This window comes from Asparagus officinalis, chromosome 10 (assembly GCF_001876935.1).
Source record: "Asparagus officinalis chromosome 10, Aspof.V1, whole genome shotgun sequence".
Taxonomy (NCBI): Eukaryota; Viridiplantae; Streptophyta; class Magnoliopsida; order Asparagales; family Asparagaceae; genus Asparagus; species Asparagus officinalis.
In genome coordinates, this window is record NC_033803.1 from 63,711,459 (window position 1) to 63,729,558 (window position 18,100).

General features: G+C 44.2%; 1 protein-coding gene across 1 annotated transcript; it reads left to right on the top strand.

Moving 5' to 3' along the window:
• On the top strand, nt 15,277–16,564 carry LOC109826813 (leucine-rich repeat receptor-like serine/threonine/tyrosine-protein kinase SOBIR1). Its single transcript, XM_020393834.1, has 2 exons — nt 15,277–15,333; nt 15,433–16,564. Exons 1-2 carry the CDS (start codon nt 15,277–15,279, stop codon nt 16,297–16,299), a joined length of 924 nt encoding a protein of 307 aa, XP_020249423.1. The 3' UTR covers nt 16,300–16,564.

Genomic DNA, 18,100 nt, shown 5'->3' on the forward strand with positions numbered 1-18,100 from the left:
ATAAGTCCCATACCTCTTTATAAAAAGGCTCAGACAAACCTGCTGTATGTTCCTCAAAGTCACTGTTGACCTCCATGACACCACCAATAGTGACTTCATCCTCTTCGGAAGTCTTCTCGTCAGAAGCGAAAGATTCCTTTTCTACTTCCTCCATTTTCTGCTTCCCTTTGCCTGAGGGACTAGAGAGCTTATTGTCGCGTCTCCTTCATTCCTGCAGATTTTCTCGGACCATCCTCTCAACAATACGCGATGCAGCTTCAGCCATCAACTCCTTAATTGGTCTTAGAGGGACGAACTCGTTAGTTGCCATAATCCATTTGCAGCATAAATATGTCAGCTCTAAGTGGCGTTCAGTATTTGAAAGACTGAACTTGGCACCGGTACAGCCCGTCACATTCCACAGCCAAGCTCAAGCGTCGTCCACTAGTCCGCCACGAGTATGAAATCGCTGGTTCGGATTCCTAACGTATAACTAATAGTATCCAAATTAACGAGTGAACCGACATGGTAGATAAGTCTCTAAATAGCAATGTTCCTTCACTCAAAAAATGAGATGGCCTGACCTTATGTTCATGAGCCATCTGAAACAGCTAACATCGAGATAAGTCCGATTTGTTTCGGGAGCTTCTACGTCTGCAAGCAACCTACCATATTTGCTGGCAAATCAAGGGAAGTATGGATTCATCACCCAACCTTTATGCATATGCAAGCTCTTCCTGACATTCGAGAGGTCCCAAGCTTTCCATTTGCACTCCTCGAGTAATTGTAGCAAAGGAGTAGACAGATCTACATTAGTCGGGGGTGACATCAGATCGGAGTGATGAAGAACCAGCCACCCTATCAGATATGTGTAAGGGAGCTCCGCCTTCGCCATAAGGATCTTCTCGGATGGAGTCTCCTCAGTTTGAGTGAAAGCTGTGATCACTTGACAAAGCCCATGATGGATGTCGGTGACCATTGCTGGCAAAAGAGATAAACTCCTCCCATAGGCGAGCTGGACAGCAGGGAATAACACCTCTATCGGCAAGGCGTCCGAGGTCTGATATGGCACTACGCACTTCTTCAACCAAAGTGTGATGTAACCAGCTAGCAAAGTTTTGGAGTGGATTGACTTCTGGGCGCACCATAAAAAGTCTTAAATTTAGTCCCTGCGAAGAATCTTCCTTGAGCACTTGCAACGGTGTAGGATCGGGCATCACATTTCTTGATCAACTTATTAATCTCCGAATGAGTTAGCGGTTTCAGTTCACAAACAACTTTGTCGGATTTTTCCAAATTCTAGAACAAATAACCCGAGAATCGCTTCAGGCTTATTTGAGGAGACTTCTTCCTCGCAATTGGGCTGGTTCCGGCTAAGGCTATCTGATAGTGACACGTAAGTTCTCATAACGTGTCATATCGGGCAGGCTTGTGGGTTTTCAATTGAAGAAGCTCCCGGTTGGAAGGAAAATATTCTTGATATGGCACATCTCCCATTTGCGGTCCAGAGACTTTGTGCAGCTCATGGAAAGATAGTCCTAATTCTCTGTTCCGGGTAAGAAAAGTGTTGGTATCTGGATTGTACATGTCTATTAATCCTGTAAAGTGAATAGCGTTTACCGGCAATCCGTATTAGGTAGCACAAATAGCTTCATACAATCATATCGCCTTCAATTCAGCACCCCATCGGTGGAGGACATAACCTGCCATCCTACCCCACCATAATTTATTTGAAGAATGAGACCAGCCATGGCATATATAATGTTCAATAGGTAGCTCTCGCCCTAGCTTGGCGAGGCGATTCTTCACTGTGCGAGCCACTATAGGTAGCCCCCCTTTAGGCGGGTCCTCCAATCCCATCACACCGGGGTGTAATCCTATGATATGTTTTCTACCACTGGAACCCGGGAGTGAATGGCTGGTGACGTATCCGCAAGAATGTTGGGGTGCTCTTCTGTCAGAGTCCATGACATCTGCTGCGTCACCGCTTGCCTCCGCAATTCTATTCATGAACGATAACGAGGGAACGGGGGAAGGTACAAACAAGCTGTACCATCACTGTATAACCATCGCTCATCCTCGAGGGTTATGTTGGTTAGATCTGTCACAGAATCGCCGAACATATAATTCGTCTTCCTCAAAGGGTGAACATGATCTGTGTTTTCTGTGAACGGCGCATCAATAATTAGCTGGCGCGTGATGCGGCGATCCCCTTCCCTTACCAACTAAGAGTCCGGGAGATCCGAAGGAAACTGAGAGGTGGGCGGAATCAACACCGGATCATCAACAACAGTGTAATATCTACTCCTACGGCCATCTATCTCGAATGGAGAAAATGGCGTCGCAGGGTATTCAACTGAAACGAATAATGCGTATTTATTAAACGCGATTATGAAGAAATATTAAGGCGACACAGGGCGTTGAACTCTATTCACCAATCTGTGAGATAGAGTCACTACCTTATAATTGGCAAGATAATTTTAACTGTATCATGAACACACAAGATAACGTACATTATCGCACAAATAGCACGGTGATGCACCCTATCTTACGGAACATGATACGGCAAAAAATCGCCCCATATTGCCTTAAGATACGTTTTGACTAAGCAAAACGTATCTGATAAGTATCAACCCCCACAAAGGAGGGTTTCAACTCTTCTCAATTGCCTCACCAAGGAGAACATGGGCGACAATCAAAGGCCTCGGCCATGCACAGGTTCAAGAACTACAGATTCAAGTCATTAATCATCAACCAAGAGTTCAAAATTTTTTGGCTATCATTCAAATCCCAAACCCAAATTTTGGTTTTCCCCAAGATTGAAGATCTAGGGCTTCAATTATCAAGTCGTGCATACAACCAAAGCCAAGAAATTCAGCCACCATCAAAGCCCAAGACCAAATGTTGGTTTTCCCCAAATTCAAAAAACTAGAGTTTCCAATATACCCCAAGAACAAAAATCATCAAAGTAGAGTTGAATGAAATTGAAGCAATGGCAGTAAAGCTTACCTAGACTCGTGGAGGAATCAAGAAAAAGAAAGGCATGTCGAAACAAAACCCACATGTGTCCGAACCCAAATCGAAGTCGGCCAAAACCCTAGTTCCCAAACTCATAAATTCAGTTGATTTTAAAGGGATTGAAGAGAAGGAGATGAGGAATTTAAAGAGGGGAGCTTTGATTTCGTTTGGAATTCTTGAAGTGGAGGAGTTCTTGAAGGGGTAAAGCTTGGAAGAAGAAGAGAAGTCCGGAACCAAAAATAGAAGAAGAGATGAAGAAGGAGATAGAAATTGGGATTTAAATCCCCAAAGAGAGCCCTTGACCCGCTCTCGTACGGGTTGGATTGCCGCCCGACCAGCATTCACGCGGGTCGGGAATGATCCGACGATCATTTTATTGTATTCTCGCCTACTCTCGCCCACTTTCGGGATATCTGGGACCCAATTTCATGTTTTCGGGTAGCTTCACGGCATTTTCGCCCACTTTTGGAATATTCGGGACCCAATTTCATGTTCACGGGTAGCTTCGCGGCATTTTCGTGCACTTTCGAGATGTTCGGGACCAACTTATACTCCAAGGGGTATACGAGTCTAAACTGTTTCTTACTCTTGACGGGAAGTTCCTAGAGAATATTACGTGTAATAATTCTTAAGGATAACCCGGCAACCTCCGACGGGTACACGAGGTTAAACTGATTCCCGAAACTCCCAGGAGTATATGAGTATAAACTGGTCCTCCTCAAGTCAACGTCGATTGATAAGAAACCCTAAGGTCAATGCCGGTAAACGCGTAGTCCTATGTCAACACCAGTCAACGCGTTGCGATGAAAGTCAACGCCGATCGATACGAAACCCTAAGGTCAACGCCGGTCAACGCGTAGCCCTATGTCAATGTCGGTCAATGCATTGCGATGAAGGTCAACACATTGCGATGAAAGTCAACACTGATCGATAAGAAACCCTAAGGTCAACACCGATCAACGCGTAGCCCTAGATCAACACTGGTTAACATGTTGTGATACAGATAATTAGTTCAAAGTCAACTCAATAACACGAGCCAAAATCAACTCACTAATTTTGATTCGAGACTTCGACAACGGTCAGACGATAAACGCAACATCGGAAGAATTTTAACTATTTGACAAAATACTGAATAGACTGAAATGTAGAGAAATCAAGAAATTAAGCCAGTTACAGGTCCTTTGACACCGATTGAAGGTGGGGGTCTATCACATCGAAAGTATTTTAGACTCCTCTATAAAAGAATGAGACTGAAACACTTTGGAGGAGTTATCTGTAAGCGTCTAAAACTACCCATAGGTTCCCGCACGTAGCTCGAGAATAAGAGAAGATGATAAACATCATCATCCGAATCAAGAAGGATTATCCGAGTGCCCGACACACGCGTTAGTTAGCTCCAAGTGACCGTCATGCTTATCAGTGAGCGCCAAGTGACCGGATGCGCACGTCAGTCGGTTCGCGCGCGTTAGTCAACGCCAAGTCATCGGATGTGCACGTCAGTCAACTTGCGCACGTTAATCAACGCGCGCACATTAGTCAACGTACACCCATCGGTCGGCTTGTGCACGTCAGTCAACTTACGCATGTCAGTCGGCTCGTGCATGTCAGTCAACTTGCGCATGTCGGTCAGCTTGCGCACGTCAATCAACTTACGCAAGTCGGTCAGCTCACGCACGTTAATCAACGTGCTGGTCAGGCAGTCCTAAGTCACCGACGCGTTCGTCGGTCAGTCCCAGCGAAACGTACAAGCCAACGAGTCGACGCAATACGTAAAAAGGTGGAGAATACAGGTCCAGGAAAGTCTGGAAACATCAAAATACGAAAAGAGAGAGAAATAGTCTCAACTCGTGTGGGGCCGCCAGGTGGTGACCCACGCACACGGCGTCACCACTTGGTATACGCTACGATCGCGTGGACCACTTGGTGACCCGCGCCTACACGGGTCACTAGTGACCGTCTCGCAGCTTCGACCGCAAAACGCATTTTCGATAGTTTTTAAGTGGTTTTCGCAGGATTTATCTATCCAAGGGTTCCCAACTGACTTGATATCATCCACAAACGTGGTTATAGGCTGTTATTGATTAAAGATAAGGCCAAATCTCTCATTCTCATCTGAATACCCGTATCCGAAAACCTATAAATATGAGCCTAAGGTCTCCATTTTACTGATCTAAAATTTTATCAAGAGGACGAGGTGCTGCTGGATTAAGGAGTCAAGGGAGCATGAAATTTCAGTGAAGGTTAACCTGATCCCGGCGAACTTCAGCATAAAGAGGCATAAAGAGGAAGGCTTTCGAAGGATCTGAACTTGTACCCCCCATCTATTCCTTGAGATTAAGCTTAGTCTTAATCTCGAGAAGAGCTACTGATTTCGCTTGGTCGATTTCAGCGCTTCAAGCGAATACTTTCTTTGTGAAGTAGGAGCTCTATCAATTCTTCTGCTAACTGGATCTGATCCGTAGGCGGTCCACGGATATTTGGGGAGAAAATTGGTTTCTTCATTGAGGTACTCATTACAACTTCAGTCGTTACAATGAAAATACAAAAAGATAGTCTTTTTATAAGACTTTTACACAATAACAATACAATTCTCGTCAAACAGCGCAGAGATCGTTTATCGGTCTTCTGCTTGCGTGGGATCTTGGTATGTGACGGGGACGTTGATATCCGTGGACCACCAAACAATCAGATCAAATCCGAACCTTTGTCAATTCGCGAAGGAATCAAGAAGCCGAAGTGCTTATCTCGGCAACAGCGAGATAATTGCTCTTCTTAAGATCACTGCAACGGGGTAATCTTAAGAGATGAACCGGGCTGTAGATCTGACAAACTCCTCTTCTTTATGTCAAAGAATCCACTGAAGTCTCCTCCTCCTCTCTGAAATTCGTGGCTCTTCAGTCCTCAATCCGGCAGGGCTTCGCCAACGCTCGAGAGTTCCAGATCTAAAAAAATGAAGGCCCTAGGGCTGTATTTATAGGCTTCAGGAGCCCTATATTCAGATAAGAATGATTGATTCCCTCTTATCTTTAGTTGAAACCACTTAACCATATTATCAGATTAGTTAGAGTAAATCCAGGTGGTTAACGATCGAAAAAACCACCGAAACAAGCAAAATCAGTATTTTCATGTTGCAGACACTTAGAAGTGTCTTGGCTTGGCCGAGACACTTATAAGAGTCTTGGCTAAGCTAAGACACCACGGGGTGTCTTGGTAAAGTGTCTTGGCTTGGCCGAGACACTTATAAGTGTCTTGGCTAAGCTAAGACACCACGGGGTGTCTTGGTTTGGCTTTTTCTAGTTTTGACGCGTCGAGTTTGTTTCCACCGTAAATTCGTCGTTCGAACTCAGAATTACGTGGTTCAAGATGCATTGGAAATCCGACGAGGAGATCTACAGGTTCCCATGATTGGATCATATGAGGAGTAAATAGGACACAAGAGGTGCTCTGCCTTTCATAAACGACGCGGGGCTCCCGATCAGCTCTTGCTCCCGTTATTCCGAAGTTTCGTTGCTTCGTATGGCCCGTTGACTCACTTCATACGTTTGTCATTGTCAAATGAGATTCTGTGACTCGAATAGCAACGTTCATCGTCTCCTCTCTGTCTTGAGCCGCGTTTGGGGCCCTATAGGTAATTTTTGACGCCTACAGATACCCCCTCCAAAGTGTTTCTGTCTCGTTTCTTTTATAGATGAGCCTGAAATACTTTGGATATGATTGGTCCAACCTTCAGTCGGTGTAAAAGGACCTATAGATAGCTTCAATTCTTAATTCCTTCTATTTTTAGTTTGTTCGGTATTTTGACGAATAACCAAAACTGTTCCGGCACTGTGTTTATCGTCTGGCCGTCGTCGAAATGTTGAATCAAAATTGGTGAGTTGATTTTGACTCGTATCGTCGAGTTGACTTTGAACTGACTATCTCCATCATGATATATTGACTTGTATTGACTTTCATCGCAACGCATTGACTGGCGTTGACCTAGGATTACAAGTTGACCGGTGTTGACCTATGGTTTCAGATCGCCCAACGTTAACTTTTTTATAGCAACGCGTTGACTGGCGTTGACCTAGGGTTATGCGTTGACTGGCGTTGACCTAGGGTTTCGAATCACCCCGGCGTTAACTTTTTATTACAACGCATTAACTGGCGTTGACCTAGGGTTACGCGTTGACCGATGTTAACCTAGGGTTTCGGATCGCCCGACGTTGACTTTCTCCTTGCAACACGTTGACTAGCGTTGACCTAGGATTACGTGTTGACCGGCATTGACCTAGGGTTTCGAATCGCCCGACGTTGACTTTTTATTGCAACGCGTTGACTGGCATTGACCTAGGGTTTCGAATCGCCCAACGTTGACTTTTTCATTGCAACACGTTGATCGGCGTTAAGCTAGGGTTACGCGTTGATCGGTGTTGACCTAGGGTTTCGGATCGCTCGACGTTAACTTTCTCATTGCAACGTGTTGACTGGTGTTGACCTAGGGTTACGTGTTGACCAGCGTTGACCTATGGTTTCAAGTTGCTCGGCGTCGACACAGTTTATACTCGTACGTTTGATGGAGTATACACAGCTTAAGCTCTTAAGGTATTGGAGCATGACGGTCCCAAATGTCAGAGCTGCAGGACCAACTATGAAAGCTGATTCATCTGCATGTATGGATCTTATCCTAAAGTTGTTGGATACTCAAGTCACGAGACCAACTAATGAAGCTGATGCGTCAATGACTCGCATTTATAGAATTTTTGGCAAATTCTCAATCATCAACGGGTTTGATTAGCCTTTACCGACTACCGTTTGAGTCGGGCTAGCATGCAGATTGTTTAGATCCGTTCTGCACATAACATTGTGCTAAAAGAGTTAACTCTTTTAGTGCTATGATATTGAATACGTAGACTTCGTCTTTCACATGGGAATAGACTACCCGGCAACGTGTGTTAGACGTAGACTTAGGATTTTTAGCAAATCCTCAACCATCAACAGATTTGATGTGCCTTTACCGACTACCGTTTGAGTCGGACTAGCAAGCGGATTGTTTAAATCCGTTCCGCATGTGACGTTGTGCTAAGGGAGTTAACTCTCTTAGTGCTATGATATTGAATACGTAGACTTTGTCTTTGTCACGGGAATAGACTACCCAGCAACGCGTGTTAGACGCTGACTCATCCTTACTTAGGATTCAGGATAAAATTCCTCAGACTCAGATTCTGGTATCTTCTTCAATCGGTAAAAGTCTAAACCGGCAACTCGTGTTAGGCGTTGGCTTATCCCTGATTAGGATTAGGGATAAAATTCGCCGTGTGTGTGAAGCACGGATTTTATCGTTATTAATAACAACCTGCCACAATATCGAATATGTGGACTTTTATCCTTTTTACGGTCAAGAACTAACCGGCAACACATGTTAGGCGCTGACTTATCCCTACTTAGGCTTTGGGATAAAATTCCTCGTACGTGTGAAGAACGGATTATGGTGTTATTAATAACAACCTGCCATAATGTCGAATATGTGGACTTTTATTTTTTTTTTTTACGGTCAAGGACTAACCGGCAACGTGTGTTAGGCGCTGACTTATCCCTACTTAGGTTTTGGGATAAAATTCCCCGTGCGTGTGAAGATACGGATTATGGTGTTATTAATAACAACCTGTCACAATATCGAATATGTGGACTTTTATCCTTTTTTACGGTCAAGGACTAACCGGCAACGCATATTAGGCGCTGACTTATCCCTACTTAGGCTTCTAGATAAAATTTTCCAGACTGGAATTCTGGTGTCTTCTTCAATTGGTGAAAGACTAAACCGGTAACGTGTGTTAGGCGTTGACTTATCCCTACTTAAGATTCGGGATAAAATTTCCCGCGCGTGTAAGGCACGGCTTTTGGGAGTTGAAGGATGGTGTTGAAAAATAGGAGAGGAAGAATTTTATATTTTATCTCCCAAAACCGAAGAGGAAGAATTTTATATTCTATCTCCAGTTGCCAAGAAAACTCGAAGTGAGATCTCCACCCTAAGAATCCAGAAAAGTAAAACTAGGAGTGAGATCTCCACTCTGAGAATCGAAAAGATTCAAGCAACCCTAACTTTTATAGGATTGGTTGCTTAATCCAAGAAAAGATTTCATCATTTTTTGAGGTGAAATTTCGATTTCGGCCCTAACTTTTATATGTTTGGCCGAATAGGAAAATGCGGAAGTCTTTTGTTTATTGAAAGGAGCATTCCGGTCTTGGTCCTAACTGTTTAAAGGTTTGACCAAGATGGGAATTTGAGACGACCCTAACTATTTAAATGTTTAATCGTTCAATTTGTGGACCTCTCGTTCATGGAAGAAATCGAGAGGGGATTTTGGTTGTGGTCCTAACTGTTTAAAGGTTTGACCAAGATGGGAATTTGAGACGACCCTAACTGTTTAAATGTTTGATCGTTTATGGAAGGAATCGAGAGGGGATTTTGGTTGTGATTCTAACTGTTTAAAGGTTTGACCAAGATGGGAATTTGAGACGACCCTAAATATTTAAACATTTGATCATTCAATTTGTGGATCTCTCATTCATGGAAGGAATCGAGAGGGGATTTTGGTTGTGGTCTTAACTGTTTAAAGGTTTGACCAAGTAGACAGTGGGAGTGAGAATACAAATCACAGTGGGAGTGTTGACTTGTACAAGTCGCTCAGAGAGGGTTCCTGGTGTTAAGTGACAAATACTTAACACAAAGGGGTTTGATAATCGTCAATGATCAGGAGATTAAAATTCTGAATACTATGTCCGGACTCTAACAATGAGAATATTGAGTGCACAGACGTAGCGGGAGTTTGCGTGGGAGTTTCTTATTCATCACCTTCTTGTAGTGATCGGGTTATCCCTAAGAATACACTATATAGAATTCTCTCGGGAACTTCCCGTTACATGAATTATCCATCCCCAGGTTTCTTATGATCGGGTTATCCTTAAGAATACCAGGCATAGCACTCTCCAGGAACTTCCTGTGAAAGAAAGGAAAGAGTTTAGACTCATATACCTATTAGAATGTCAGGGAACAGTTTAACGTTTTATACCGGTTGGAGGATTGAGAAGCAGTTTATACTCGTATACTCTTCGGAGTGGTGCACCGTCATTCGGCTTATTCTAGCTTTATGGTGCCAGAGTCGATTAGAGCTTGAATCTTGTTTTTTAGACCGAAACAAATCTCAGTAGGATGGAGAACCCTCCTGTGATACGCACAGTAGTTTGGATCCGTAATCCTCTTAGCTCCCTCCTGATCTTTAATAGGTGGTAGCTCAATCTCACTGTTATTCAGGAGGTACTCAAAAATATCTGGAACTTTTTCATCCTTGAAAGAGTACTCTTTTTGGAGTCCCGGATCTAGAGCCCTTTGCTTTTGAGGTTGTTGTTGTGACGTCTGATTATTATCACTAGCAACCGCAGGCATTGACTGTTGGCTTCTTTTGATCTTCTTCCTTCCGAGGAAGCGTTCGGCTTGTTCACCGCGCATCTTTAAATCTTTTCAAGTCTTGGACGGGTTTAATCCCATAACTCCCAACACGTCCAAAGAGATGTTGTTGTGGCAAGTTTGTAGGATGAATTCCTCCATGATCGGATCTCGACAATTTATCGCCTTGTTCCAGAAGCGTTTAACAAAGTCGGCTACTATTTCTCCGTCTTTTTGCTTCTCATCGAAAAGTGTCCTGATGGATACCTCGGCGTCGTCATCAAAGAAGTTGTCGAGGAATGAGCTCTCTATATCGTCCCAAATGTTGATGCTTCCAGGCTTGAGACGGCAGTACCAATCGAAGGCAGGCCCTCGAAGGGTACCAACGAATGACCGAACCATCAATGCTTTATTACCGGATATCATACCTAAGTGGGACTTAAAGTAGATCAAATGTTGAGTGGGCGAGCCCTTCTCATCGAACGGCATAAAGTTGATCAAGTTGAATTTGGCCGGATACGGGATCGACTCCCACTCTCTCGGGTAAGGACACGGAATGCCGGTCTTCTTTACCTCTCAAGTAGACATCATAACATTGATTTTGCTCTCGAGATCCTTCATCTTTTCGTCCTCATCTGTATCATGTTTTGGACGATTTTCGAGAGGAACAGTGTGGTCACCCCCGGCATTGTTATCTTCGATGGGACCACCCCCAGCATTGTTATTTGTAGGGGATGCATTTGGACCACCCCTAGTATTTTTGGAGGGTGCATGACCATGATGATTTCATCCACTTCTGGATCACTGTTAACTGCGGCGTTCTGGGTGCGACGGCTGGATTCACCAAGTTGATTGGACAGAGCCTGCATCTATCCGTTATGCTCTTCCTTCATCTGTATCATAGCTATTTCCAATTCGAACTTGAAGTTCTCTTTTTGCTTAGCCAAAGCATCCTCGATGATCTTGGTCATTTGTTCCGCGTTGATCATGAACGCCTCACGAGATTGTCCTATGCTGGACACCGTATTATCAGAAGCAATGGCAGAGTTCGCATCTGATGCTTCATCGTCTGAGGATAATCCGCTATTCATCCTCTGATGGTCCCTACGCTTAGTAGTTCCCGTGCGTAACCGAGTTATACGTTAGGATACGTCCGAAAAATGACGAGAACTAAAACTTCGCGTTGACTTCCCTTTATCAGCCATATTGATAGTGAACTCTTGGAGTTCGTCGTCTTGCGTAACTGGTATTTTTCTACAGAAACGCCTTAGCTTAGTTTTCGACGCTTTATAGGAAAGCTTTTGGAATACCGAGACCCTCTGTCGAGCGGTCTTGGGACAGCTACACGCTGATAAATACTGTCTTGATAATTTTGGTATACGGACAGTGAGAGTCCGCTTTCCGGGTACCTCTCTTTTGAGATTTATTTGTACCCCCAGCTCGATAGTACAACTCATCGACGTTGCGGTCAGAGTAACCTATCGGCTGTTTATATGAATTCTCAGGTATAACGCGTTCGTCTGCTTGACGCGTTTTCTTCTGAGTAAACAACGCATTGTTGGCGTCTGCAGGAGTCACTCGTTTGGAATCATATTTTTCTAAGGGTGAAACCTTAACGGGCTCCTGGCCTTTTGTACGCATCCCTAAGCGGGCGGTTATAGGAATCAACTTGTTAGGAGGTCGTGTACGACCCCCAGTCTGGATGTTTGCTCGGGGTTCCTTCAACGGTCCTAAGCGTTCTTTAACAGGCACCTTGCCTCGATCTTCGGGTAGAGAACCGAGATGATCCTTCAATGGAATTCTAACTCTGGGGAGGTCCATACCGCCGTAGGGTTCTACCGGAGGCATGGGAGCGGAAGGAGCGGGATCCGAAGTTGACGAAGGCTGGGGAGTAACGTCGCCTGCTTTTGCCTTAGACATTGATTTAGCCTTTGGCATCTAAGTTTGTTTGGATCTCAGCGATCTCTTAAGCGCCTCTTCCTTTTGCATTTCTTGTGCTTTTCGCACCAGGATCTGGGCATGCGCAAGAAGTGTGTGACGCTTCTGAATGAGCTCCTCAAGAGTGGAACGGTTTCGTTTGACACGAACCCATTTGTTAGTAGGTGGTTGGGAGGAGGTTCCTGAAGCTTGCTACTGGAACACTTGGCGTCTTCTAAGTTTTAGATCCGCATCATAGCAGATCCCGTTAACAGGCTTCAAAGCCTTGGCAAATTGGCGCACGAGATGTTGACGGCGCCTTTGACGAGCCCTCTTCGTCAGCACTGGTGCACTTTCAACGGGCAACTCTTTGACTTTCAAAGAGTTATCACGAACATTGGATCTGGTTTCTTTAGAGGCCAGAGAGGGGTCTTTCACTACATTCGGGTTCAGATCATCAGCCCTGGTCTTCGAATCTGAAGGCACGTTCTTTGCGACAGTGGTTTTCCTACGTTTATAAGAAGAAGATCTGGAGGAGGAGGAAATATATTCCTCGAATTTCTGCTGGTCAAATTTGAATTCGACCTCTTCAAACACCGGGATCTTGATCGTCGACTGCAGCACGACAGCTTCGGCAGCGAAGCTGTTAGCTCCCAGTGTGGTCGCCAGCTTGTTTGGGGGATCTTTAATACGTAAATTCGTCGTCCGGACTCGGAATTACGTGGTTCAAGATGCGTTGGAAAGCCGACAAGGAGATCTACAGGCTTCCATGATTGGATCATATATGGAGTAAATAGGACACGAGGGGTGCTCCGCCTTTCGTAAACGACGCGGGGCTCTCGATCAGCTCTTGTTCCCGTTATTCCGAAGTTTCGTTGCTTCGTATGGCCTGTCGACTCACTTCGTGCATTTGTCATTGTCAAATGAGATTGTGTGACTCGAATAGCAACGTTCATCGTCTCCTCTCTGTCTTGAGCCGTGTGCGGGGACCTATAGGTAATTTTTAATGCCTACAACGGATAAACCCCGACACCGACAACGATCCCACACAAGCAATAGGAGTTAGAACTACTATTGTGTGTAGTTTGAAAAAAAGTTAAAATTGTTGATTGAAAGTCTTATAAAAAGGCTAATTTTTTGAATTTATTGTAACGTTTAAAGTTGTAATGGATTCTTCAATGAGATCGACTTTCCACCCAAACAGAGATTGATGGTTAATCCTACTTTAACTGATAAAAATACTATGTTTTATTCTTCTAATAACGTAACAATAAGAGATACTCATTGTCTCTTTCTTCATAAGCATTTAATATATCAGTTAATGGATGATCTGTAAGTTACAGCCTATAAAGAAATATAATCAATCATCTCCCTTATTACATTAGGTTATTTTCATGTATTTTAAGGATGTATAAATCAACATATATGATCTGAGAAAAACACAATAATTTGTTCAAGCAGAAAACAAACACTTGTATGTTTATATATTAAAGGCTAAAAGGCCAATTTGGTCGCTACATTGGGGCTTCATACTCAAATTGGTCCCTATATTTTTTTCTCAATTTGGTCATATATACAAGGACTTCATACTCAAATTTCGTCCCCCTGCTTTATTTTTTTCATCTTAATGTCTATATTGTGACTTCATACTCAAAGTAGTCCCTTACTTTATTTTAACTTTTAGTGTTTTGTAGTAGACTCCAGTAACTTTCAACATCACACTAAACCCTAAGAACATTCAAAAGCACACTACAATCCCAATAACTTTCTAAATCACACAACCCCATCCCCCCCTTCAATAACTTCCAAATCACACTAAACCCCCAATAAATTTTAGAGTTGCAGAAAATCTGCAATAAGTTTTTGCATTTTGTAGATAAACCCCATAAATTAGAATGAAAAACAATACTCTGAAGGACAATTTCAGCCAAAGAAAAAAGATAATTATAGTTCATGAACCTAACCTAAGCGAGCAAGATGAAAACTAATCACAAAAAACGAGATATTTATATTTTTAAGATTGAAAGTATAAAAATGTCATTAAGAGTTTTTTTAATAATATGAGGTCTTTTGGTCATTTAAAATTTTAGGTCATATAGGTTGCATGTGCCATGTTAGATGTAATTATATTAACTTTGAGGGTTTTTTCAAAAGCCATTGGGGGTTTAGTGTGATTTTTAAAGTTACTGCAAGGTGGGGGAGGCGATTTTAAAAGTTATTAGCAGTTTAGTATGATTTTTAAAAGTTCTTGGGGGATTTGATATGACGTTGAAAGTTATTGTGAGCTCACTGCAAAATGCTGAAAGTTGAAGTATTGTGGGCAATTTGAGTCTGTGGCATCAGTACAAGGATAAATTTAGGCAAAAATAAAGTAGAGTTATCAATTTGAGTATGAAACATTTGTACAATAACTAAGTTGAGAAAAAATTAAATACGGTAACTAATTTGAGTTTGAAGCCCCAATATAGACACCACATTGGCCTTTTAGCCTTTAGTCTTAGAAAAATTTCTCAAGGACCCAAAATATGGGACCAATAGAGGGGACAAGTGAGGTGTCCCCCTCCTATTGGATAATGAGTTAGGCATCATTAATGATGGGCCATCATTAATGATGGCCAACTCATTATCCAATAGGAGGGGGACACCTCACTTGTCCCCTCTATTGGGGTACATAATCACAACCATTGATTATCTAGTTGGTGGTTATGATTTTTTTCTTTTAGTGCAAATTAGGAATGAGTGCAATACACGGGGGTATAATAAGAATTTGATATAGATTGTATCATAACCGTCTATTAAGTAATTAACGATTGAGATTAAAAGTAGTGATCCCTCTACTACTTTTTTGAAGCGGAGAGGATCCTAATCCCTTATAAAAACTCCTCAACGTTAGTAAATCCTCATTTCCGATCACTGCCCGGCATCAAAATAAGATAATGGCGCGCTCCTCCCTCCTCCTCCTCTCCTCCTCCTACTCATTTCGATTGCTCAACGTCCATTCCCCTGACTCCACTGCTCTCCGCGTGTAATCTCGACCTCGGGCTCCACTCCCACGCCGACCACCCTGCCAAACTCCGGGCGTCTCGTGCCAGTCACGTGGGTCAGTTCTTTTCACAACGCGGATCCGACTACCTTCCCGCCGGCTGAGCGGGTCTCTGCCCGCATCTGTTGGCCTCTCATCGGAGCTCCGTGAGCTCTCCCTCCCCAACAATCGTCTCTCTGGCGCCTTCCCCTCCGAGATCGCCAACTGCGTCAAGCTTGAAACTCTCAACCTCCGGAACAATCGCCTTTCCGGCGAGGTCCCAATCGAAGTCTCCTCCCTCCTCCGCCTCCGTAGCCTTGACCTCTCCTCCAATAAACTCTCTGGCGATCTCAACTTCTTGGTTCACTTCCCCAACCTCGAAAATCTCTCTCTCGCAGATAATTTCTTCTCCGGTCGAATTCCTTCAACTCTCTCCTCATTCCGAAACCTCGTGTCGATAGACCTTTCGGGCAATCCAAACCTCCACGGCGATGTTCCTCGGCCTGGAAATTCTCTCCGTCTGCGCCAGGACAAGAACAAGAACAAAGCCCGTAACCGCATCTTAGGATTCATCGCGGGTGTGCTAGGTGGCATGGTTTCCGCCGCCCTTTTGATGACCATTTTCTTCCGAGCGAGCCCCAACAGCGCCCGTGGGCGACACGAGAACTCCGGCGGCCCTTCAGTATTCAGTCCTATTATAAAGAACGTAGGGGATCTCTCCTTTTTGGAGAGGGACGATGCAACCGCCTCGTTAGAGATCATCGGTAGAGGCGGCTGCGGCGTGGTCTACAGGGCCGAGCTCCCCAACAACCCCGGCAAGTTGATCGCGATCAAGAAGATCAATAAGACGGTCGACAGAGAACCAGGTGAAGAAGAGAGCAAGCAGCTCAACAGCTCAACAGTGCCGATTGCTCTTTCCTTGTCTACGAATTCATGAACAATGGAAGCCTGCACGATGCCATCAAAAGAGTCTCAGAAGGAAGCACAGAATTGGGCTGGCCTGTCAGGCTGAATATCGCCAAGGGGATCGCTGCAGGTTTAGAATATCTCCACATTCATCACAAGCCGCGCATAATCCATGGAGATTTGAAGCCTGCGAACATATTGTTAGATGACGACATGGAGGCTAGAATCACTGATGTTGGACTGGTGAAGGAGCTGTTGTGCGCAGCGGAAATTTCGGCAGAGTTTCTGGTGCACAATAAGAGAGAAAGATCGATATAAGAATTTCCGTCTCACCAAGGAGACAAGAATCTGAAGCGGATATCTCAACCAAGTGAGATATCGGCTCTTCCTCTCATCAGTTCTAGGACTGACCTGTCGAGGGATCCTAAAACTATTACAATGGCCACAAACTCAAACAACCAATTTTTACGTGGTTCGGCAAACTGCCTACGTCCACGGGGCAAGGAGGGGGGAGATCTACTATTAGAGGGAGAGAATACAACTAGGGTTTATAATCACTCTATCTAAACCCTCACACAATTATCTCTCTCTCTCACAAATGAAAACAAAAGACTGCACAAAAGCCTCTGTAGCCGCACAAACAAAACCTCCGTGTCTTTTCACCAAGCCAAGCAGCAAAGCCCTCTGCAACTTTTCCTCTTTGCACCGTACTTGCACTTGTACCGAAAAAAAACAATCACAGCCGGAAAAAGAGAGCTCTCCCTACACTTTCGTACCTGCAGCCTGCACTTTTTCCTTTGCCCCTGATTTTTCCCCTCGGTTTGCACCAAAGAAACCCTAGGACAATCCAAAGCTATATATAGCTACCTAGATGTTTTCGGGTGGGCCTTGCTTTTGTCCGCTGAACAATTCTCTACTCATGAATTCTTATTCACGTAGAACTCCCTTTCACGCGCTTTCATCAATGCATGTGGTCCCCACTTGCCACATCAAATTCACACACTCATCTTTTGCCCGCCACGCGCTTTCATCAATGCATGTGGTCCCCACTTGCCACATCAAATTCACACACTCATCTTTTGCCCGCTGGACAACTCACAACTTCCACAATTCTCCACCTCGGCGAAGTTTTCTCAAAACTGAGCCGACACCGACCAAACCAAATGTCTCACTTGTTGTGTCCAGTACACCGTGAAACAATTCACGACAACAGACTCAATCCATAACAAGTCGAGAACCCAAACGAGAATGCCAACACTCTCCAAATATCGGTATCAACTCACCAAATCGATCTCACCCCCATCAAAATTCAACCCCGGCTGCATCATAAAGACTGCCTACGTATCCTCTTGCCCAAGGAATCAAGCCTAACCCTCAATCCAATAGAAGAGTTCGCAACCCTTCTCCAATATCATCAACTCTGCGGCTGATAGCACCTCCAATGGCCTCAAACACCTCCACCTGAGGTGAACCACTGACCATATCCAAGCTACATCTATCAGCTGCACTCGAATCAAAACCCAACTCATCATCTGCATCCGAATCCAAATGACTTCCACGCTGTGTCACCTCAGTTGGAATCCCAACCAATGCAGAATGATCTGGAGTAATCTTTACCCAATGTGGAGTAGCATCAGTCTCCACCCGCTGCGATACCTCTAAGGTCTGTCCAAAACTCTTCACCTGCTGAGAGTCAATCGGCTCCCTCATCGAAGCCTCAACCAAAGTGACACTACCAGACCTATCTTCCAATGGAGTTTTACCTCCAATCACAGCAGTTGACAACTCTTTAATAGGATAACCCAAATATGTCGAAGCCTCTGTCCAAAAAC

Bases quoted from the DNA above. Each gene is read 5' to 3' on its own strand.
- LOC109826813 (XM_020393834.1), top strand. From the start codon at position 15,277: ATGGCGCGCTCCTCCCTCCTCCTCCTCTCCTCCTCCTACTCATTTCGA. The intron at 15,334-15,432 runs GTCCATTCCCCT...GTCTCGTGCCAG, and splicing joins ACTCATTTCGATTGCTCAAC to TCACGTGGGTCAGTTCTTTT.